At 40.7% G+C, this 25640-nt stretch overlaps 2 protein-coding genes across 2 annotated transcripts in view; one reads left to right on the forward strand and one right to left on the reverse strand.

Annotated features, from left to right (window-relative positions):
* Positions 1-11521: 11521 nt before the first annotated feature.
* Positions 11522-22654, reverse strand: MMGT1 (membrane magnesium transporter 1). Its single transcript, XM_004000934.6, has 4 exons — positions 22268-22654; positions 18398-18450; positions 16323-16426; positions 11522-14611 (listed from the first exon to the last, which is right to left on the reverse strand). The coding sequence occupies exons 1-4, from the start codon at positions 22344-22346 to the stop codon at positions 14452-14454; spliced, it is 396 nt and encodes a 131-aa protein (XP_004000983.1). The 5' UTR covers positions 22347-22654; the 3' UTR covers positions 11522-14451.
* A 325-nt stretch (positions 22655-22979) lies between these two features.
* SLC9A6 (solute carrier family 9 member A6) overlaps positions 22980-25640 on the forward strand; it is a 63471-nt gene continuing 60810 nt past the window's right edge. The window contains exon 1 of the mRNA XM_019824358.3: positions 22980-23411. The gene's annotated coding sequence lies outside the window, so the exon portion shown is untranslated. The remainder of the gene's footprint in view (positions 23412-25640) is intronic.

A 25640-nucleotide genomic window follows, 5' to 3' on the forward strand; every position in this document is an offset into this window, starting at 1 on the left:
CCAGTGAAAAGTCCTCTCCAGGACTTAGCGAGAACTTAAGAGGAAAATCCCCACCTCCAAAGGGTTGAAGTCCGGATCTTGGAGACGCCGAGCTATGACTCAATGTATGGCAGAGGATTTTTGTGGTGCTGGAAACCCAGCCTCTGGAATGAGAGCTGTAGCACCAAAGGGAGAATCCCTTTGTCCAGGGCTGAGAGCAAACGCTCCAGGAAAAAGCCCCCCTTTTAACATGGTTGAGATGGAGGGCCTTGGGAAGATCTCCACCCTGCCTCCACTCAGACAGGGCACCTAAGTAAAAGCCCCCTCTCCGTGTCTAAGACGGAGCATCCAAGGAAGAACCCCCACCCCAGGGCAATGTAAAGCACCCATAGAGGAGAGCGCTTTCACAGGGCTTAGATATGGAATCTAAGAAACAGCCCCCAACCCAGGGCTGAAATGAAGCAATCAGGAAAGTAACTCCCCACTGCATGGCTGGTAAGCAAGAAAGGCAGGTCCCTTCCCCCAACATAGCTGAGAAAAGAAAGTCTTCCCCCAGTCCTGAGCTAATCACCCAAAGAAGAGATCCTCCTCGCTGGACTGAAATAACACCCCCAAAAAGCCCCCTCATCAACACAGCTGAGAGAGAGAGTGCCCAAGGGAAAGCTCTCCCCTGGGGCTGAAACAATCACCCAAGAAGGAGTCCCCCATATAGCTGAAGGCAGAACCCCTACAAAATAGTCTCCCCACCCCATGGCTGATCTATAGCACCCAAGGAAGCACCTCAATCCCTCCCAGGGTTGAGATAGGTCAACCAAGGAATAGAACCACCCCCTGGCCTGAGAACACCCAAGGAAGAGTCCCCCTTCCAGGGCAGAGATAAAGCGCCCAAGGAAAAGTATTCCCACCCCGGGAGTTGAAATCCTTACCTTACTGAAGGAGACTAGAAGTAACTCAGACAATGGCAGTCAAGTCGTGGTGTCACACCGTTGGAACTTTCTAGAAATCAGCCTTCTGACAGTTGCCTGAAATCTGCCTCAGGGGTCGCTGAGGATGTTGTACGCAGCGATGTCTCACCGGAAGCGCTCGGATGTATTACTGCTTGGGAGGGTTTAAAGGGGAGCTGTTGGCGTGCTGCCGGCCACACCGCCCTGTAGCAGCTGGGTACAGGAGAAGCTGCGTGCAGGGTCTGGTGCTGGAGAAGCCTGGTGCCCAGCAGGTGCCAGCGCCACCCGATCAGGAAGCAAAACTTTCCCCCTGCAGTGTCTCTGGCGCCCCCTACAGACAAACTTCAGTGACGACTGCCGCGAGAAAACAAAGGAACCAGATCAGGCCCAATCTGGTGGGCCTGAATTGGGAGCTGAGAGGCAAGAAATCCGTAACCAGTACGCTGTATTCACAAAGGAGCAAAGTCATACAATGATCCTAATCACTGTAGAAAGCACAAATGATAAGACGTAATAACTATCCATGAGGACAAAATCAAAAGCATTGGTTGAAGAGTGAATCTGCCAGAAATCTGCAATGCACATCATTCCTTGCGATGAAAATGAGAAATACTCTTTGCCAGGACAAGTATGTCCACTATCACCATGTCTATTCAACACTGCACTACAAGAATCCCTAGTTTGCACCACGAGACAATAAAAGATAAATAAGTTGTTTAGCTAACCTGAAAACTCAAAGTAGTCTATAGACTAAGAATTGAACAATGAGGCTAGATGTAAAATCAACACATGAAAATTAACTGTATTTCTACATAACAGCCACAAGAAATTTTGGGAATGTAAGTTTTTAAGCTATTGCTAAAGTTAGCTAAACTATATAAGGAATAAATATATAAAGATAGAAATACATAGTATATATATGGAATATATATGTATATGAGAGTGGGTGTGTGTATGCGAGAGAGAGAGAGAGAGAGAGAGAGAGAGAGAGAGAGAGAGAATGGAATGAATATAACCAAATGTGTGTAAAACCAGTATGCAGATAATTATAAAATTTTATTGAAAGACACCAGAGAATATTTAAAGAGACGGCTATACCATAAACACCATAGATAGGAAGACGTGATGTCCATTTCCTTGACCACTCATTTAGTGTATAAATCTAGCACAATTACAATCTAAATCCCAATAGAGTTGTTCATGAAACTTGACAAGCTGATTCTGAAATTTACATGGAAAAGTAGATGCCCCCAAATAGCCCAGACAAACATAAAGAAGAACAAAGTAGGAGAATCTGACTTGCTGTCTCAAGACTTACTAACCTTTAGTAATAAAGACAATGTGCCGGGGATAGAGAGATACATACATTGAACAAAGCAGAGCCCGCGTCATGCATAGATGGACATTTCATGCATTTCAGAGATGCCATTTCAGATCACTGGGGTAAGAACAGACTTTTCTTCTTTTTGCAGTATATGGCACTGGGACAATTGGCAATCTATGTGAAAAATAGATTGGGTTTCTTCTTTACACCATATACAGAAAAAGAAACAATTTAGATGATTAAGTACTTAAATATATAAAAAAGACTGTAGAAGAAATTTGGAAGACTTCAGAATAGGATGTCAACTATACTTCAATAAAAAAAAGAAAAAAGACTTCAAATTAGGAAAATACGTCTTTTTTCATGTTTATTTCTTTTTTTAATGTTTATTTATTTATTCATGTTTATTTCTTAAATTTATTTTGAGAGAGAGAAAGAGGAAGCATGAGCAGGAGGGGGGAGAGAGAGAGAGAGAGAGAGAGAGAGAGAGAGAGAGAGAGAATCCCAAGAAGGCTCCATGCTAAGCACGGAGCACATGGGGCTTGATCTCAAGACCTGGAGATCACAACCTGAGCCAATATCAAGTGTCGGCCACCTAACCAATGGAGCCACCCAGGCGCCTCCAAAATAGGAAAAGATTTCTTAAGAAGGAAAAAAAAATTGCTAAGCATAACAGAAAAGGTGGATACAATTGCATTGGTAATACTCTCATTTTTAAGTTTGATGATAAATTTACAAACATCCATTTTACTAAGTTTCATCTTATGTAAAATGTCCCATATATTTTTGTATGAATGAAGTTACATTATAAAACGTTTGCCTGGAAAAAGAAAGGCTTTTAAGTTACGGCAGAGAAGGAGGACAGTGCCCTTAATAACCACGGAAGAAATAAATTCAACTTTTAGCAGAAGTTTAGTCTTACTAGTGAACCTGTGGTTTGAAGAAACTATTATAGAAGCAGGGTTACCATTAAAGAAAATTGAAAAAACAAAAATCCTAGCAGGCTGTTATTTTTAATGGATATTTGCTACATCCCTTGAATGCAAAGATGAGTCAACATTTAAAAATCTATTCCTGGGGCACCTGCGTGGCTTAGTCGGTTGAGCGTCCGACTTCGGCACAGGTCATGATCTCGCGGTCTGTGAGTTCGAGCCCCGCATCGGGCTCTGTGCTGACAGTTTGGAGCCTGGAGCCTGCTTCGGATTCTGTGTCTCCCTCTCTCTCTGCTCCTTCCCTGCTCATGCTCTGTCTCTCGCTCTCTCTCTGTGTCAAAAATAAATACATGTTAAAAAAATTTTTTTAATAAAAAAATAAGAATCTATTCTTATAATTTACCACTTCAATAGGTAAACAAAGAAAAAATTATGATTATCTCAATATATACCAAAAATGCATATGACAAAATTCAAGATCCATTCCCAATTTTAAACATAACAATAACAAGGAGTAAGATATAAGGTTAATATATAAAAGTCAATTGCTTTCCTAAATACCAGTGATTGGAATTTTGGAATATGAAATTAAAAAAAAATGCCATTTGCAACAGCACCAAAATAATGAAACACATACACATCAAATGAAATATGTACAGGATCTCTGTATGGAAAACCACAAGAGCTATATAAGTAAAGAGATATTCCATGTTCACAAATTGGAAGATTCAATATTATTAAAATATCAATTCTGTCCAGCATGATCTGTTCAAAGCAATCCCAAATCAAAATCTCAGCAAGTTATTTTATTGACCAACTGGCCACAAAGACTATAGGGAAAGATGGAAGACCCCGAACAGCCAACACAATACTGAAAAATAAGAACAAACACGGAGGACCCACACTACCCAGTTCCAAGACTTAATATAAAGCCATAGTCGTTGGGGCTCCTGGGTGGTTCAGTCGGTTGAGCATCCGACTTTGGCTCAGGTCATGATCTCACAGTCTGTGAGTTCGAGCCCCGCGTCGGGCTCTGCTGATGGCTCGGAGCCTGGAGCCTGCTTCGGATTCTGTGTCTCCCTCATTCTCTGCCCCTCCCCCGCTCACACTCTGTCTCTATCAGAAAAAAATGAATAAACATTTAAAAAAATAAAGCTATAGTCATAAAGACAGTATGGTACTGACAAAAGAGTAGACACGTGGATGAATGAAACAGAGTAGACAAGCCAGAAAGAGACCAGCACATATAGTTAACTGACTTTTGACAAAGGAGCAAAGGTGATTCAAGGGAGAAAGCATAGTTTTCTCAACAAATGGGATTGGAACAATCAGCTATCCATCCATGTGGGAAAAAAATGAACCTAGACACAGATCTTCTGTCTTTCACAACAATTAACTCAAAATGTATAACGGGCCTAAATATAAAATGAAAAACAATAACATTTCTGTAAGAAAACATAGGAGAAAATCTAGACGACCTTGGGTTTGGAAATGAGTTTCTAAATTCAAAACCAAAAGGAAAATTCACAAAAGAAATCTGATAAGTTGGACTTTACTAAAATTAAAAACTTCATTGTGATACATGCTTTTACAAGAATGAAAAGACAAACCACAGGGGAGCCTGGGTGGCTCAGTCGGTTGAGCGTCGACTTCAGCTCAGGTCATGATCTCACGGTTGGTGACTTCGAGCCCCGCATCGAGCTTGGGCTTGCTGCTCTCAGCGCAGAACCTGCTTTGCATCCTCTGTCTCCCTCTCTCTCTGCCCCTTTCCCACTTGCACTCTCTCTCTCTCTCTCTCTCAAAAATAAACATTAAAAAAAAAAAACGACAAACCACAGAGTGGGAGAAAATCTTTGAAAAACACATATCTGTAAAAGACTTGTATTTGAAATATACCAAAATCTCTTAAACCTCAACAGTAAGAAAAGAAACAGCACAATTTGAAGTTGGGGAAAAGATCCAAATTAGATACTTCACCGAAGACAAATACAGCTGGCAAAGAAGTGTGTGAAAAGGTGCTCAACATCATTTGTCATGAGGGAACGGCAAATTAAAATGAGATATCACTGCATACTTATTCAAATAGCTAAAACTTAAAACCTGGCAATACCAGTTGCTGACGAGGATGCAGAGCATTATCTCACCATATGGTCCAGCTAAGCCTGCACCTTGGTATTTATCCAACTAATATGAATAATTATGCCCATACAAAAATGTGCATGCGTTTAAGCAGCATTATGCACAATCGTCAAAAACTGGAGATGTCCTTCAAAAGGTGATGTGCAAATAAACAGTGGAACATCGATCCAACGGACTGTTATTCAGAGATTTAAAAAAATGAATTAAACAGTAGACAGACATAGAGGAACCTTGAATGCATATTGTTAAGGGAAAGAAGCCAGTCTAAAAAGGCTACATAATGCAGGATTCTGACTATATGACATTCTGGAAGAGGCAACACCATAGAGACGGTAAAAAGATGAGTGGTAAACTGGGGCTCAAGGGAAAGGGAGAGGGTTGAGTAGCTGAAGCACAGGGATTTTTGGAGCTATGAAATTATTCTATATGAGAGTGCAATTGTGGATACATAACATTATCAATTTCTCAAAATCCTTTGAACTTCAAAGCACAAAAAGTGAACCCTGATGTATACAATTTATTTTTTTTTTTGATTTACATCCAAGTTAGTTAGCATATAGTGCAACAATGATTTCAGTAGATTCTTTAATGCCCCTTACCCAGTTAGCCCATCCGCCTCCCACACCCCCTCCAGTAACCCTCTGTTTGTTCTCCATATTTAAGAGTCTCTTATGTTTTGCCCCCCTCCCTGTTTGTATATTACTTTTACTTCCCTTCCCTTCTGTTTATCTGTTTTGTATCTTAAAGTCCTCATCTGAGTGAAGTCATATGATTTTTGTCTTTCTCTGACTAATTTTGCTTAGCATAATACCCTCTAGTTCCATCCACGTATTTGCAAATGGCAAGATTTCCTTCTTTTTGATTGCCGAGTAATACTCCATTGTATATATACACATCTTCTTTATCCATTTATCCATCAATGGACATTTGGGCTCTTTCCATACTTTGGCTACTGTGGATAGTGTTGCTATAAACATGGGGGTGCATGTGTCCCTTTGAAACAGCACACCTGTATCCCTTGGATAAATACCTAGTAGTGCAATTGCTGGGTCATAGGATAGTTCTATTTTTAGTTTTTTGAGAAACCTCCATCCTGTTTTCCAGAGTGGCTGCACCAGCTTGAATTCCCACCAATAATGCAAAAGAGATCCTCTTTCCCGCATCCTCGTCAACATCTGTTGTTGCCTGAGTTGTTAATGTTAGCCATTCTGACAGGTGTGAGGTGGTATCTCATTGTGGTTTTGATTTGCATTTCCCTGATGATGAGTGATGTTGAGTATTTTTTCATGTGTCAGTTGGCCATCTGGATGTCTTCCTTGGAGAAGTGTCTATTCATGTCTTTTGCCCATTTCTTCACTGGATTATTTGTTGTTTGGGTGTTGAGTTTGGTAAGTTCTTTAGAGATTTTGGATATTAACCCTTTATCTGATATGTCATTTGCAAATATCTTCTCCCATTCTGTCGGTTGCCTTTTAGTTTTGCTGATTGTTTCCTTCACCGTGCAGAAGCTTTTTCTTTTGATGAGGTCCCAATAGTTCATTTTTGCTTTTGTTTCCCTTGCCTCTGGAGACGTGTTGAGTAAGAAGTTGCTGCGGCCAAGGTCAAAGAAGTTTTTGCCTGCTTTCTCCTCCAGGATTTTGATGGCTTCCTGTCTTATATTTAGGTCTTTCATCCATTTTGAGTTTATTCTTGGGTATGGTGTAAGAAAGTGGTCCAGGTTCATTCTTCTGCATGTCGCTGTCCAGTTTTCCCAGCACCACTTGCTGAAAAGACTGTCTTTATTCCATTGGATATTCTTTCCTGCTTTGTCAAAGATTAGTTGGCCATACGTGTGTGGGTCCATTTCTGGATTCTCTATTCTGTTTCATTGAGCTGAGTGTCTGTTTTTGTGCCACTGATGTATACAAATTTTTAAAAATCATTGAGGTCAGGGGAATCCCAAGATAGAATGCAGAATGTGACAAAGCAATCGAACTGTATTACAAATTTGTGAAGCAAACATACTGAAGGGGAGGGGTGTAGACCTAAGTAACTTTGGAAATGAGTGGGGTCTATAAAACCAATGGCAAACAAACATGTATAATCACTGCTGTAGTTGGGAATATTGTTTTCCATGAGAGTACAGGGTAACGATTCTGAAACCATGTATAATGGGTTTAAACAATTCAAGTAAACAGGTAGCAGACCGTGGGAGCCAGGTTTCTTAGCATGGGAGTAGCGGTTTGCAGATCAGCAAGGGGAGGTGGTTAGAATGATTTATGTGATGATGGATGGAATGTCGGTATGAACTCGTGTTTCACATAATAGAGATACGGCAGTTATGTATGGAAATATTTATATATGTGTGTATATGCACAGGTTAGTGTATGCACATATATTTTCTTGCCCCATCAGTTGAAAGGGTCTTGAAGCAACAAAACCCCAGCAGCACTGGGGCCCAGATCCTGGTTTCTAATACCATTCTTCAAGAAAAGGACTCAGGTTCCCTGGAGAAAAGCCCGATTCTAGGACTGGGGAAGGAAATATGCACGATGAGCCTGGAACATCTTGTAGTGGCAGAAGGTAAGGAAGTGCTTAAAACAAAACGAAAAAATCCGCAACAATGGGAGTATGTCAAAGGGACACACAGGAGCCCAGTGAAAGAGCTACCAATGTCCAACACTGGGGCAATTTCCACCTCAAAGTAGTGTTGCATGATAATCCAAAGTGTAAAAAAACATACCCAAGAGTCAAAACTCATATAAACGACCAAATAAGTTAATAAGGGGGAAAGAAGAAACATACCTCCGGTGCAAAAGAATGCCAAATGGGGCTCCTGGGTGGCTCAGTCGGTTGGGCATCCAACTTTGGCTCAGGTCATGATCTCAAGGTTTGTGAGTTCGAGCCCCGCGTTGGGCTCTGTGCTGACAGCTCAGAGCCTGGAGCCTGCTTCGGATTCTGTGTCTCATTCTCTCTGTGCCCCTCCCCCACTTGTGCTCTTTCTCTTTCAAAAATAAATAAATGTGAAAATAAAAAAAATAATAAAAAATTAAAAAAAAAGAAGAATGCCAAAAATAACTTATGTAGATACTCCATCCTCAAGGAAGTAGAGCAGAAGTCCCTATTCCCTGTGTGGGCTGTGCATAGTGACTTCCTCCCAAAGAGGACAGTATGGAAATGGGGGGGGGGGGAAGGAACTTTACAGTGGAGAAACCTGACAAACACTAACTTAGGTGATCAGGAATTACATCAACAGTGGTAAGTCACGTTCATAAATATGTACCCTTGATAGAACAATAGCACGCGTAATCCCAGTGTAATGGTAAAAACATCAGACAAATTGCAATAAAGGGAAATTGTACCAAATACCTGGCCAGTATCCCTCAAAGCTGTCAAGATCCTCAGAAACAAGGACAGTATAAAAAACTGCCACAGCCAAGGAAAACCTAAGAAGACATCACAGTTAAATGCAATGCAGTATCCTGGCTGGAATCCTGGAACACACAAAGGACGTTAAGTAAAATCTGGGGAAACTTGAATATTAACTGTACTTTATAACAATGTATCAATATTGGTTCCTTGATTGTATCAAATGACTCATGGTAATGTAAGATGTTAGCAATAGGGGAAACTGAGCATGGGGTATGTGGGAACTCTGTGCTATCTTCCCAATTTCTGTGTACATTTAAAACAGTTCTGAGAAATAAAGTTTATTTGGAAAATATCATTTTTTAAAAAGAGGTAGAGGAACTGTTTAAAGGGGTCTAGAGGGGCGTCTGGGTGGCTCAGTTGGTTAAGCATCCGACTCTCAATTTCGGCTCAGGTCATGATCTCACAGTTCGTGAGTTCAAGCCCTGTATTGGGCTCTGCACTGGCAGTGTGGAGCCTGCTTGGGATATTCATTCTCTCTCTCTCTCTCTCTCTCTCCCTCCCTCCCTCCCTCCTTCCCTCTGCCTCTCTCCCACTCATGCTCGCTTGCTCACTCTCTCTCAAAATAAATAAATGTAAAATAAAATAAAATAAAATAAAATAAAATAAAATAAAATAAAATAAAATAAAATAAAATAAAAAGGAGACTAGAGAGACATACTATAATGTGTGAACCTTGGTGGGTGCAGCTATGAAAGTCATTCTGGGGACACATGGGGAAATTTGAATATATTGGATGGTTCACCATTTTCTTCAGTGTGAGAGTTGTATTGTGGTTAAATGGGAAATGTACTCATTCTTATAGAAATGGCACACTGACATATTTAAGGATGTCGTGAAGTGTGATTATGAAGTCCCCAATTTACCATAAACTATTCAGGAGAGAAAAACAAAAGTGGCAAAATATTAGGAATGGTGACTCTAAATGAAACGTATATTGGCATTCTTATTATTACTCTTTCACGTTTCCCGTAAGTTTGAAATTTTTCAAAATACAATTTTAGAAAAATAACCAACAGGATTCTAGAAATGGACCAAATGATACTAATGTCCATCTGGAAATATAAACATGCATGAATAAGTAGGAAAAATCCCGGTCATTTTTGCAACAGACTTCAGAACTCAGAAACAGGTCTAAGTATATACATAAATTCAATGTGTGAATGAGGATGGCTTTTCAAATCAGTGTGGGGGAAAAAAGTCAAAAAATGGAGTTGGGATAACCACACAGCTATTTGGGGAGAAAAATGTTGAATCCTTACCTCACTCCTTCTACCTAAATAAAGTCCAAATGAATCAAAGATGTAAAGATTAAAAAAAAAAAAACCTTAAAAGTACTGGAAAAATACATTAAATTTATTCTTAAATGTAAAGAAGGCCTTTCTAAGCAAGGCATGAATCCCAAAAGCCATAAAGACTGAGAAGTTTAACTACATAAATAAGTAAATAAATCAATCTCAGGAAAATACTGCTAAACATATGACAATGGACCAATTTTCTTAGCTTACAAAGAGCTCATACAAATCAATAAAAAACAAAGCATCTAGTAGAAAACAGAACATGACCACACAGTTCACAGAAAATGAAATATAACCAATAAACATGAAAATGTGTCCCATATCCTTTATTAAAATGCAATATAGCTGAAGTAAGGTGCAAGGTATCACTTATTCAGTTTCAGATGATCAGATGTTTAAAAGTTTAGTACCCAGCAACGGCATAGGCCTTGGGAATAATTGTTCTTATACATTATATGTGGGAGAAGAACTAGGCAAAGACTTCTGGAGAACCATTTGGCAATAACTACTTAACTGAAAGTGAAAAATAGCCTTTGACCCAGCAATCCTACTGCTAGGAAGTAACCCTGTGGGTGTAATCTCATTATACGTACAAGTCTGTTCACTGGAGTATGGTTTAACCATAGTAAAATACTGAAAACCTGAGATCCCATCAGTGTTTCGACATTTGTAACACATTCATACACTGGAACGCCACACAGTCATTAAAAAGAATGAGGTATTTCTGTATAGCCTGATACAGAAAGATCTTGCAAGACACAGGTGGCAAAAATAGCAAGATACAGAAGAGTGTATACATTCTGACTCCATTAGTGTAAAAATTTTTTTAATATATATTTGCTGGCAAATAATGACATCCCCGAACAAATACACATGACACTTTAAGCTGGTTACCTTTGGAGAGGGGCATTAGGCACGGGAGGGAAGGGGCAGGTTTTAATGTCATGCCTTTCTGTACAATCTGATTTGTTGTTTTTGCCATGTGCATATTAACTTCATACTTGATTTGTAGGTTATTTTGACATATCCCTAGATAGAATTGAATGCTGGTGGTGTTAGTTTTCAAAATACTCCAGAGAGGTGCCAAGTTTTACAAACCAGAACTGCCCCCTGGATTTTCATCAGACTCCCGATTGGCCACCTGATGCTTTAATCATAATGATGTCAAGTATAAAGTTATAACAAATTTGCAATGGGATGACTGGACACTGCTACTCACGGACTGAAATTCTTATACTCCAAAGGGCATGTGATAATTTATAAATATAAGTGAGATTACACATTCTGTTTTGACTCTAAAAAAAAAAAAAACACAAAATAGCCATTAGACTTTACATGTACAAGAAAAAGTGAAGTATCCATTGAATTTAGTAAAACAGCATCACACTGGAAAAAAAAATACAGTCATAAAATTAGCTCTTAATTTTTCTGGGGACAGAGAAGCAGAAGAGAATGATATTTAAAAAACAAAACAAAAACAAAAACCACTACCAAAAACAGGGTGAGACAATCATTTATTTATTGGACAGGGCAAGGTCATTTAAAGAGAGGAAACATATCCAAAAGAAGGTGTTTAGCTTGGTGTTACAGGCATTGATGTTCACAACAAACAACACTACTCAATACATCATGGAAACAGGCCACATACAACCAGGAAGATGCTGTCATGTCACTCAAAAATAAGCCACAGTGCTTAGGAAACAATCATTAGGGAGTTAGCAGAGCATCATGGTCTCTAATCCGCCGATCTGCATTGTCTGTGGCTGGGACATTAGCCGATAGCATTTGGCTGGTTCCCTGGTTATTAAGAAGTGTCTTGCTATATTCTAGCGAGCCTTCAATATTGAGTACACGCTTCTGAATGTCTCTAAAATTGGCAGTCACCTGCAGGCTTAACTAGCTCACATCACTACATTTTTGGACTACCCTAGGTAGTCATGGACGGTCTCAAAGTATTATAAATAAAATTCTGAATTTAATTCATTTAGCACTGTTACGATGCATCCAAATCAGCTTTAGTCCTATGGTACATACTTGAAAACAGAAACAGAAATTCACGGGAGGAAAGTAAAGAAGAAATTTGGGAAGCTCATCTGGCTTGAGGTATACACACCTGCTAACAAAGTTAGACGCACCTGAAAACTATGTCAATTATCTGCCAAAATATTGGGCATGATTTTTACTTGGCCTTTCCTGACTGGGCAGGCAAAGATTTCAATATCCATTCTAGAGCCTAGCCAGAATCTTGTAAATAGTAGTAGATCATGAGTGACTGAGTACGAGCAAAAACCATTCAGCCTAAAACCGACTAGAAAACGAGTAAGTGTCTGGCCCTCCCCAGTCACATCCACTGATTTTACCAACCACTTCCTTCCACAGAAATCACAGTTCTCGGGAGGAGACGCGCTCACTCCACGTGCAACAAAACTACACTCGAGAAGCCAGTCACTAAAAGACCAGACACTGCACGAATCCACTCGTATTAAATGACCAGAACAGGCAAATCTATAGAGGCCGAAAGCAGAGTAGTGGTTGCCCGGGGCTGGGAGGCACTGGGCGGTGGGGTGGGGTATGAGAGGTGCCTGCCAAAGGGTACAGGGTTTCTTTTGGGGGTGACAGAAATGTTCTAAAACTCACTGTGGTGCTGGTCATACAACTTTGTGAATATATTACAAAACCACTGAACTATACCCTTTAAATGGCAGCATCGAAGGTATGTGAATATTCAAAAAGGAAGACAGCCCCCAAAAAGCGGAAAAGAGGCTCTTGCAAGTCAAGTCATACCTGAGGAAATGGTAGACAAGCCTGATATAAGGAGCTGCCTTCTCACACACTATTTTGATTTACATTATAACCACATTAACCCCTGAATTCCACTGTTCATTCATTTCTAAATTATTCTAGGCTATCAGCAGATTTCTAACTTTGTTCTCCTTAGAGAGCAGAGTCAGTGTTCCACAGACAGACTGGCTTGGCAAAACAAAACTAAACGACAATAAAAACTCAACGACGAAATAATCTCGTGCTTTGGGGCTGTGTGTTACCAGGCAGAAGAGAAGAGCTGAGGTTCATTTCTAATGGGAAAAATGCCACCAGGCATAAGGGCACCTTACGACTCTTGCCTAAAGCATATTTCCTTTTGAAATCTGCACAGTTATTCCCTTTGCACCTACACAATTCAACAAAAGCAATGTTTTCATACCTGCACAGTTCCACAAAAGCAACCTTCTCTACAAAAGAATGTGACGCTCCCTGCAGATCAAAGAGCTAGCCAAATTTCCCTGAACCTAAAATTACTGTTTCTAAACAAAAAAAAACCAAAGTCTCCTCTGTACCCTCATCCTTACCTTCAGCAGCACACAATGAAGATGGAAAACTCTAAGCCTGCTATGAATCCGAAGCCATAAAACAATTTCTTAAATGACCTTGTTTTTAATTAAAGGTATTAGTTCCAAATATTTAAAACACATTTGTCCCGAGGCCTTGGAAGTTGACCTCTGATGAGAACTTTCCTTTAGTTTTACTAATTCACTAGTTTAGTATGCAGTAAAATAACAGAGTCTTCGAAGAAGTTAAACAGGCTAATGACCAGTCATGGGCTTTCTTCTGTGATTACTATTCTTCTGCAGACAGGATAATTAATGAAACCATGAGTGGTCTTTTTGGTCTATCTGCAGCTATCCTTAAACTACATAATCGGTTAGGGAAATTTCCGACAGATAAATGAAGAGAACACAAGTAGTTTTACGGCAAGTTGAATTTGTTAAACCTACTTATGACAAAGAATTTCAGACACAAGAATCGCTCACTGCACACAGAACCCCAGAGAAGTGATGGCACAAGACAGCTGACGTGGGAAGGTATACGGGAGTGGGGCGGGGTGAGAGGTCGTGAGAAATTAAAAACTGGCATGTATCTGCTGGAGCAGAGCCACTGTTTAGGGGGCGTCAGAAAAACTGCTAAGTCACCATTTTGGTCTCTTTAGAGAAGTCCATTTGTTGTTAAGAACCAAAGACCTTTCTACTATCATTCGTGCTGCAAAATGCAGTAGTCACATTATTGCCAAAAGGATCCCAAAAACTCAAGTGCAAAAGAAGAGAAATCTAAGAAAATAAATAGTTACAAAATCATCAACATTTTTCAAAGAAATGTGTTCAAAACAGTGACTTTTACAAAAGATAGGAATTTCTTTTAAGTGGAAAAAGGAATTCTCTCTATGAAAGCTCAAAGACTCATTTCACAGATAACTTATACTCCATTAATGATTTGATTAACAGTGTACAAACAAGGGCCATAGACTCTTTTTAATTAGGTCTGAAAAATCAATATAATATAAATACTGATGATGGGGGGGGGGAGTGTTTTATACCCCAAACTCCAATATTCCAGCTCTGTGTCCTGTCCTGTTATTATAATCTGTAAAAATCTTAACGACGCAGTGATTCAAGTTTTCGTAACTTCAATGATGTATTAGAGGACAATGCATCTTGATTTGAAGAGTTTGTTGTATCCGAAGGCCGGAACAGCACTCGACCACGATGATTAAATACATAAAATGATGGGTGATTCCTTAATGTGTCAAATGTCCTTAAAAGAAAAAACAAAGAGCATCCACTTTAGATAAACCTATCAAAAAGCCTATTTGAAAACAAGCAGGCTTCTAATGAATTATGAATTTGCTCTTAACTAAGTTTAAATCCGTGAAATCAGGCTATAAACAGGCTATAATCATACTGTGTTTCATTTCTTTTTCCTGCGTCAGGAAAATAAGAAGCCTGGGAAAGCAACATAAAGCCCTCAAATTTGTCTTTCAGCCGTTCCTTTCTATGAATAATAGCACGAATCATCGCTCAACTGTAATCACATCTATAAATCTCACACTAGCTAGCCATGCCAAAAAATTTTTTAAAAACCAGTACACAGATTTTACCTTTGATTATTTTCATTTGGCCCTCACCACTCAAGCAATACGATCGTTTCACAGATCTGTTTCCAAGAATCTTTCAAGTACAACAAAAAGCTCCTTTTGGCCCTTCTGTACCTTCTGTTGTCCAAACTCATACATTTTGCTACCACCTACTAAATTTATATATTTTGCTACCACCTACTTAATGCCATTCTGTTTTACTTCTTTCCTGGCCCTCTGCCTGCAATTCTTGGTAGACTCTTTGTAAGAACTACAGTGGGTGGTGATAGTAGAGTATCCTTTCTATTTTCTCAGCAAGATAGATATATGTGTATATATATATAGTCTAAAAAAGTTCACAAACACCTAAGTGTATGGCTTTTAGTATTGGTTTGTTTAAACATTATTTCCCTGGAGAAAGAGGGACTCTGCCTCGATAAAAATTCACATCTCAAAGTCAGCCCACCTAAAAATCCAAGCATACTCCCACGTAAAACAGGAAGCCTGAGATGTGACTATTTAAAATGTAAATTGAAAAGTAAAAGTAACAACGGGGTGGGTTTCCTCTAACAAATAAATGCTCACTGTGAATCCTTCTGAGGACACATTGTAAAGGGTTAAAATTTCCAGGTTCAAGAAGGTGGGTGAAGTCCAGAGATGGAACTGAACAAAGGTACAAGGATAATTTCATGACAGTAAGAAATATGGAAAAGAAAAAGCAAGCGAAGCTCAAGGAAATAGCTTAGAAGTACAGGAGAAAAAAAGAAAGCAAAATAACAAATATACTGTAGTCCAGGAAGAGGAAAGGGCCAGAGAGCAGAGTCTATGTCACAGACTAGGTTCAAGTGGTAGAGGAAACAGAAAACCCCTATTCTTCCAAAGACTGAGCTGGAACAAGTGGATAAAGAGAGTGGGGGGTGGGAGGGAGGGAGGGAGGGAGGGAAGGAGGAAGGAAGGAAGGGAGGAAGGAAGGAAGGGAGGAAGGAAGGAAGGAAGGAAGGAAGGAAGGAAGGAAGGAAGGAAGGAAGGAAAGAAGGGAAAGAAAGAAAGGGAAGGAAAGAAAGGGAAGGAAAAAGAGGAAGGATGAAAGGAAACAATTTCTGAGGGGATATCTTCCTATACGTCTATTTCTTTCCATCCGTCGAACCAATAAATAATTTTAAGCAAATATAACACATCTTAGTCTACGGTCAATAATCTGTCATACGACTTCCATTTTTCCATCTCATCAAACACTGCCTCGATATTTTCACCTCACTACTCAAACGAGCTGCATAATCAAAATGTAAAAACAAAACCAACTTTTATGTACCAGAAAACATACATTTTAAATTATGTAAATGAAGCAAAACCCCTATGAAACTAAATGCCTATGAAAAGGGAAGGACTTACTTATTTTTTAGTTCTGAAGTGGCATCCATGTCTTTAAACTCCCCTGCAATATGAACTATACCATAACAGGTAACTGCAAAGGCCAGAAGTGTCTGAAGAACTATCTGTGAGTATAAAGATTGAGATTATCAAATAACATACAAATATTATCATAAAACTTTGCCATTTTCTCTCCATCTCTTTTTAGCCTCTGACAAGTATTTCTCCCAGGTCCTACCAAGGAGTCAATTCTCCCTTTAAATAATTTGAACTCAGACACACCAAAATCTTCTATACATTCTGTGGATTGGCTGCAAAGATACTTCTGGGTCTTCTCAAATAGCAAACAGGTACTGAGCCATTCAGAACTCAGTTATCAACGGTTACCTGCTTCCAAGAGCAACTAAGAATTTTTAAATGTATTATGGTTAAATATCATTGAGTATAAAAAGAACACCCCTGACCCACCACCCACCTTAAGAAATAAACCTACCAGTACCTTTCAAGTCCCACATGTCCCTCTCCAGTTATATCCTTCACCCTTCCCTCAAGGTGAACTATTGTACTGAACTGTAGATTAACCAGTTTTTGAGGCTTTTCTTTATAATTTTACCAGCTATGTATGTACCTCTAAAATGTATATTGCTTCCTTTTTTCCCATTTTTGGACTTTCTTGTGAGATTCACCCCTATTGTAGTATATGTATCCTTGTAGTCCATTCATTCTCATCATGTTTTATATTATATGAATATTCCAAAAGTTATTCATTCCACTGCTGACGGCTACGGGGGCTGTTTCCTGTGTGTTACTTTTAAAATGTCAGTATGGATATCCTGGTGTATGTCTCCTGGTACATGGGAGTAGAACCACTGGGGGAGAGTATACACACGTTCAACTTTATTAGGTAATACCAAAATGTTTTCCAAAGTGGTTGTGCAAGCAGAAACTTGCAATGTTTGATATTAACCAACATGGGATTACAGGCACATTTGATTTTCTTGATTGTGATTTTTCTGTATTTTCCAAATTTCCCAATTTGTAAACAGCAGCAAGGTATTTTAAAAAGATATAAATGAATACATGTGTGGTGGTGGGGGTGGGGGTTAATCCACCACAAAGCAAAGGTGATACGAGAGTGAGTTAATAGTCTCATCTATCAAAACTTTCATTACAGACAACTAAAGTCAAAATTAGCCACAAGCTATTACTCTTAACTTTCTAAATTAAAACTCATATCACATGTTATACCAATTTACATTCCCCCACCAGTGTACCGAGACCTATTTCATACAATGTAATCACAGGCACCATTAACAAGAATGTGGTAAATCAATGACTTATCATGAAATTATGTCACAATAAACTGTTAAGTAATAAAAAGCTAATTATAAAACCATACATATATACACAGAGATAATAACTTTTTAAAAGAAAAACTGTTTTGATTAGGTAAAACTGTACATATGTAAGTAAAGATAATACTGTTTGTGCACAGGAAGAGGGCTGAACCATTGACATACTCCGAACCGTTGGGAGTAGAAGCAGAATTGCTGACCAGTGGGGTCACTTCTCTTTTATTGTACAGGGTTGGTTTTACTTTTTACACAGACTGTTTGATTCTGTTACAAAGAAGTTACTAGTGTGTCATTTACAATCCTTTAAAGATAAAAAGGGTGAGTGAAACTAATGTAACATTTTAGCTTAAAAAAAACCAACAACACGTGTGTTTGTTTTTATTTACTTTTACCGCCTACATATATGTCCCTAAACAATGTTACTTTTTCTTGTTCTTAAACTTTACATAAAAAGGAACTTTGCTAAAAAATGAAGCCAAATAATCAACTTTTTAAGTTCGTCTCAGACTACGAACGAAGAAACTTCAAGAATGACTAAACTACAGTTCTAGAAACCAAACACAGAAATCTTTCGTTTCCAAATCTTCGGGTTTTACAATGAGTGACAAAAAGTAAAGTAGAGAACAGATGTTATTTCATGTCTGGAAAATTTTATGAGAATAAAAACCAGTAAAAAATTATTATAAGCTATGTGGCTAATTTTTAAAATATATTTTAACGGAATATAAATGACCAACTTACATCTATTGGCAGTGATTCATCTTCCTTTTCTGTTAATCGCATATAAGAACGATCTATAAACCAGAAGCATACCATTAAGGAAATTGTAGCCCATTTTTCTTTCTTAAAATGCAAGCAAATCAATACACCAAAGAAGCGGCTGACTTATATGCTACATAAAGCAACGCTAATCCCAGATTCCTCAAAAACCTCTATCTTCTAAGGCAGTCAGCCTGATCTTGAACTATTTTATTTTCATCACGACCTGCTTTGTCACCTTATAAAACACAGAAAGAGTGAAAGGTGAGCAAGTACAAGGAAGAAATACCTAAAACCACATTTTTTTTCTTTCTTTCAGTACTATAGGAACACTAGAATCCTCTGAAACTGTTTCTTTCGCTAACGGGTCAAAGAAATCACAATTATTTAAAAACGAATAAGCCTACAGAAAATCTCAACTCTGAAGTAGCACCACCATCACATCGTATGGACCAAGTAATACCGGTATGGATATGTTTTTCTCCTGCCAGAATATGTTGGAGCAGTGGGAGAACAGGTGAAATTCCAGGATGTCAATTTCTGCCTCTCCGACTAAATTACAATTCCGCTGCTGCCTTAGCCTCAGGAAGCAGCAAGGTAGGAAAGAAAAGCATCAGGATTTGGAAGCTGATAAGCCTGGATCATAAAACCAGGTCCTCAACTTACTGTCATTGAGTTTATCTCATTCAACCCGAAGACATCCATCACCATGAGTTGTAACATGTATCTCAATTTCAGAATGTTAGAATGAAGGACTTGGAAGGGGATGTGTGTCTGAGTGTCAAAGAAATACAGTATCTATTTTTCAACTGCCCATGTTTCTGCAACAGTAAAATGGGGATAATGTGAAGATTAAGTAAGATACATGATAGCCATTCTGCCGTAACAAAGCTCAGTGCAGCAAAGATGGGCACTGCTACAGTACAATAGTTTGCTATCCGCTGCTACGGTCTGACAGGACACAATTAGCTTCCAAGGTAAATATTAGTCTTTTTGCAACATAAGCATTATAAAGAGGCCCCACTGCAGTGACAAATGCCACAAGGCATTCTCATCTCACCGGAAACACGAGTCTCTAACTCTAGAAGAATCTTGCACAAGCCCTATTTAATAATGTGCTGTGGACTAAAAAACCCAAACTGCTGTCAGGGAACATGTAGTGACTCTTAAAAGAGTGCACTTAGAGACATTTCTCAAGTTTTATCTTATGGGTTTAACACAAGGACCGGTGTAAAAGAAAACATCCAGCCAATACCAAAAATAGGTTTGGCTAGCTTCCTACTGTCAGTTCGATTCCCAGCCAGCCTTCTTCTTTGCATGAAGGCTAATCTGACTCTAACACTACCTTTAACCAGGCATTTCCTCATTTGTAAAATGAAGGAGTCAGACTTACTTCCATGATCTCCTCGCTCTAGAACTCTTAAAATTCCAACGCCGAAGCCAACTGTACAGAATGACGCAGAACTCAACAGCACCCTAATCTCGTCTACAGTAGGGCTTCTCAAAGGACTGCACAACCAAATCATCTGAGGATCTTATTAAAATGCAGATTAGTTTCTGCCTTTCTAGCAAGCTCCCAGGTGATTCCTTCGAGGCTGGTCTGTTAAACACACTTGGGCAGCAAGGCTCTGAGATATGTTCCTTAACCTCCTTGTCCCTCACCTCCCACCCCCGGACCACCTCCAAGCATCATAGCATCTATATTACTTTATTGTGATTATTTATTGATCCATTTGTTTCCCCACTTGACTTTGAACTTCCCCAGGGCATCACTGTACCTCTAGCACCTAAGCACAGAGCAATTTCAACCAGTTACATGAAACTGAATTTCATAAAGTGGTGCAGCACATAGGCTCTAGAGCCAAACTGCTTGTCTTTGAATCCTGACCCCGCCACGTATCATCTCTGTCAGTTTGTGCAAGTTTCCTAGCTATGTTCGTCTCAACTTCTTCATCTTTCAAAAGAAATCATAACAACAGCTACCTCCCCCACAGCGCTTTTGGTAGGACTGAATTATATAATACACATAAAGTGCTTAGTTCAGTGCCTGGCACATGGTAAGCACGTAATGAATGTTAGCTGTTCTTATTGTTATCATTAAAGATTGGAGCTTTGGAGAAGCTGTCACAGAATAGAGAAGACTGGGGAAACAAGACAACCAAATGTAATGTGATACCCTGGATTGATTCCTGGAATAGAAGACCTTATTGGAAAAACTTGTAAAATCCAAATAAAAGCTAGACTTCAGTTAACAGTAATATGCCAGCGTCAGTCTCTCCGTTGTGACAATATGCCACGGTAACAGAAGATGTTACCAATGTGGGAAACTGGGCGAGGGGTATACGGTAACTCTGTACTACCTTTGAAACTTTTCTGCAAATCTAAAATTTCAAAATAACAATGTACGTAAAAAATAAAACTGAATTTCCGTCAGACAAATGTCATGTCATGATACATGCATGAAAAAAGTAGTGAAAATAGCTCGGTCATTTTAACTGTGTATAATAAACAGAACAAAAGATTTTATCTTGAAAAAAAAATTAAAGCTTTGAAGGAATTCACATTTCATTTTCCACTTTACTCCTGAAGATGGGAAGTAATCTAGCAAACGAATAAAGTTCAACTTTAAATTCACTTCCTTCATTTAACAAATGTATTGAGTACCTACTGTGGGGAGGATTATGCTAGGCAGACAGATCATAGCAATGGATTAAATGAGCTGCCCACGTGCGCTAGGACAGAGGTTAGCAAACTTTTCCCGTGAAGAGTCAAATAATAAATATTTTAGGCTTTGCAGGCCACACTGTCTGTGTCAACATCTCAACTCCCCACGTAGAAAGCAGCCAGGCAACACCTAAATGAATGGGTGTGGCTGTCTGCCAGTAAAACTTTATCGATGGAGACTGAAACTTAGATTTTTTTTTTATTTTTTATAACTGTCACAGATCATAAAATGATATTCTTTTGCTTTTTCCCCCAACAAATTAAAAAATGTGAAACTATGTGCAGCTGACTACAAAAACAGGAGAGAGGCTGCATTTGGCCCACCTGCCAGAGTTTGCTGACCCCTGGTCTAGAAGAAAGACCTAAAAACGGATCCGCTGTCTAAAGACTGCACTACCTCGTCTGTTGGCCTTCCAAGTTTCTTCTCCACGATACAACCGTATTGGTATGTTAAAGCACTTTTACTTGTTTGCTTTTAAATTTCCCAACCACTCTGTGACACAGGAAAGGCAAGAATTAAAATCCACCTCAGTGAAAGCTCACAGAAGGGACATGACTTGCCCAAGGTCATACAGATTTAGTGGTAAAGCAAGTTTTTCGGAACCAGCCCTCCAGACTCCCGGTCCAGTGCCCTTTCTCCTGCAACACAGTGCCCCCACAAGGCAAACGGTCATTTAACTTCTCAGTCTCCGCCTGGACAGCCCAGGAGCGCCCAAGATGCTGTCCACCTAGCTGTCATGGGACCATGAGCACCAGAGGTCCTCAAGCCGACACGTAGCCTGCTCAGCCCCACGCTGGATCTGACATCACTCGTCCCGGATTCCGGGCCAACTCCCTCTCTGGCCACGCTGCAGCCCCACGGCCTCCCTCTTTGCCCACCCTGCAGCCAGCTCAGAGCCCTCTCCCAGGCACCCCCTTCCCCTTCCATCCCTGCTGCAATTTCAGGTGCCCGTCTCCTCAAACTCAAGCCCCGCGCCGCTTCTCGGAGTCACCCCCAACTCTAAGGGCTCAAATGACCATCCCCGGGAAACTCGGTCCGACACTCCCTCAGCGTGCGCCCACACACCGCCCCCGGAGTCCCGCACAGGAGCGGCCGCGGTCTCGCCCCCACCCCACCCCGGCACTTACGCTGAGCAGCGGAAAAGGCCGCGTGGGCTAGGGCAAAGAGGCCGACGCCCACCAGCCCCTTCCATAGCGACGGCGCCATGATTCCGGAGGAGCGGCAGCCCAACAAAAGAGGCGAAGGGCGGCGGAGCTGTTCCTTCTTCCACGGGCGGGTGTCCGCGCAGCGCAGACAGATGACGTCACCGAACCCCTGGGCGCGAAATGCCTTAGAGGTGGAAAAACCAAAGAGCCGTGAGAAAGCGGAAGCAGGAATGCCGGGAAGGAGGGGAAAGCGACACGGAATAAGGTCCGCGAGTGACCACGAGCCGAGCCTGCGCCGCGCGGCCTCTCCGCGAGGGGCAGCGCTGAGCTGAGAGCCTTGCAGAAAGAAGCGAAAGCGGATCAATGGAGAAGCGGAACGGAAGGGCGCCAGCAAATGAGCGTGGGCCGCGGGGCAAGGGGCGGGGCCTGCGGAGAGGCCGGGGTGGGGCTTGAGGGGCGGGGCGGCGAGAGGGCCGGAGGGGGAGGTTCAAGGCGGCCCCGGGTCTCTACTCCTGGCAGGGGGGTTTGTTTGTTTGCCTTGCCTTTTAGCTCCAGAAGTCTCATGTGTTTTCTGACGGCCGGTCCAGTGCTTCAGCCTTCTGGGAGCCGACACTGCTGAAGGAGGCAGAAAGGGAAGCGGCGGCGGGGTTGGGGGGGGGGGGTATAGAGGAGGAAAATCCCGGGATTTGGAGCCCCAAACACTTGGCATGCGTGGGATGCTCCGTAAAAGTTAGTTCCTTTCCCCTTACCTTCAGAAGGGCTTGAAGGAAGATTCACGCCCCAGGGGGTATGGTGCCATGGGAGAATTTTGTTCTGGAGGGAGCCAGTTTACTTTAGGTTGCAATGAAAGGGCGCGAACGACGCCGGCCCATTTTCTCTCTCTCTCTCTGCTCTCCTTTGGCGAGCTCACCTATTCATTCCCACCGCTTCGACCATAGGGATTCCAAAGCGACGTCTCGATCTCAAACGTCTCTCCTTCGCTCCAGATCTGCATTTCCAGACCCGCTAATCATTTATTTCTGTGCCGCGGCACTTCAAACTTGATGTGGCCGAAACGGAATTCATTCTCAGCTCCTCCAGTGCCCCCTGACTGATTGGCACAGCGTTGTAAGCCGCACATTAGGAGGTAAATGCCCTCTGCCCTGTCAGGATTCCACGTTTTGCTAACTGACGTGTGCTCGAAGATCCCTATCCTGGCCACCCCCTTTAAATTTGCAATCTCCCATTCCTGTTCCCCGTAGCCTACTCTATTTCTATATCACCTTTTGAAATATTCTATAATTTACCTGTTTATGATGTTTGTTGTGTTGTTTTTGTTCATTGTCTCTCTTCCCACACTGGAACGTAAGTTTGGAGAGAACAGAGATTTCTGTCCATGCCTGAAACATTGCCTGTCACATGCAGTAGGCATTCAACCAATGTTTGCTGAATGAATTATGGGAAAGAAATGGGGAGTGACGTATCCTTGTTTGAAAGGATCTCTATAAAGAGTCCTTCCATTATTTTGAATTGGGTTCAAAAATCCCTGTGGACTTGTATGCCCTCTTAAATTTTGATAACTCTTTGATCGATGATGAACATTTTCTTATATACTTGAGCTTCCCCAAAGCTGAAAACAAAATTAGAAAATAAAGAAGGCATCCAAGAGCCTTCAGATTTCCTACACTTTATGTGTTTTGTCCTCGATCCCATTTTCCAAACCCTTAATTATGGTCATTATTTTTCTCTGGGCCTGCTCCAATTTTTTCACCTCTAAGCCAAGATTTGACACAGTACTCGATCAATATCAAGTACAGTGTAATGTATTCCTTACAAATGTAGGTGTATTTATAAACCTCACAATCAGGAAGAACAAGGAAATAATCTTTCTGTACTGATTTGAAAGTGCTTCCTTCCGCCCCGGGAGGGTAGCAAGATAGAAAAGGTAAAGACCAAAAAAAAAAAAAAAAAAAAAAAAAAAAGAACTTGGTTTTAGCTTTGACAATGGTCAAATTGAAATTAGCCTTTTCAGGCACCTTACTAAATTGTCTCTGCTAATATTAATTTATCTGAAGTAGAAAAATTTTTAGGAGGTTTCTGAAGAGAGCTTAGATCTGGTTCCTTTCTTTTCTTAATGTTTATTTATTTTTTAGAGAGAGGGAGACAAAGCGTGAGTGGAGGAGGGGCATTGAGAGAGAGAGACACAGAATCTGAAGCAGGCCCCAGGCTCCGAGCTGTCAGCACAGAGTCCAATGTGGGGCTTGAACCCCTGAACTGTGAAATCATGACCTGAGCCCAAGTTGAATGCTTAACCAACTGAGCCACCCAGGCGCCCCGGTTCCTTTCCTTTAAAAAGATGAGGGTACAGAAAGAGCCCATAAGGAATCTGGTATTTGTATAAGCCACCAGGCACTGGATATGATTTTTGCCATCACGTTCCTTTTTTAAAGAATTTTTTATTTATTTTTGAGCGAGAGAGACAGAGCATGAGGAGGGGGAGGGGCAGAGAGAGAAGGAGACACAGAATCTGAAGCAGGCCCCAGGCTCCGAGCTGTCAGCACAGAGCCCGATGTGGAGCTCAAACCCATGAACTTTGATATCACGACCTGAGCTGAAGCCAGATGCTTAACCAACTGAGCCACCCAGGTGCCCCTGATTTTCTCCATTACATTCTTAATATGAATGCCCCATTCTCTTAAATATCTTACCCGTGTAAAGAATGCAAAAGAAACGAGGCTAGTTTCACATTTTCTAGAAGTAAATGGTCAACTCCTATTCATGGAGTGGGATTTTAATGGTCTTATCTGTAGATTTTAACATGAAGGGAAGCCTAAGTATTCATAGTCACGGTTACCAAGTTCTGTATCATTCAAATAAGTACCTTGGGTCCATTCATCCATTGTATTCCAGGTTGGAGTTAATCCCAAAGGTGCAAGGTACAGCAAGGGGCAGCGCTGTGTTCATGAACTCTTATAACAAAAGAGAAACTTCATGTGAAAGAGCATTTAAGTTCCTAGGTGAACCCAGAAGTGCCTTTAGTTTGCCTACAGAAACAGCCATCTTCCATATTCACAGTGGGTACATGATGGGGATTTGTTAAAGGTGGGGACAAAGACCTCTGAAGTGTTTCCTACCCAGATGTTACTTATGAAGACTCATCAAGTCTTCCCAGGATCGTTCGTTGTATAGTGAAGGCACCACAATCCAAAATTGTCTTCAAGTTAATTCATTTTGTTATGTGCCACCCAGCGAGGCGAGTAACTTCATACACCATTCGTACGTGCCATTTCCCATGCAAATTCTCTTTCTATCCAGGATGCTCTGTCCTTTCCTACCTAGTTCTTTCCCTTTGACTGTACAGGTTATCTAGAAGAGG

This window comes from Felis catus, chromosome X (genome assembly GCF_018350175.1).
Source record: "Felis catus isolate Fca126 chromosome X, F.catus_Fca126_mat1.0, whole genome shotgun sequence".
NCBI lineage: Eukaryota > Metazoa > Chordata > Mammalia > Carnivora > Felidae > Felis > Felis catus.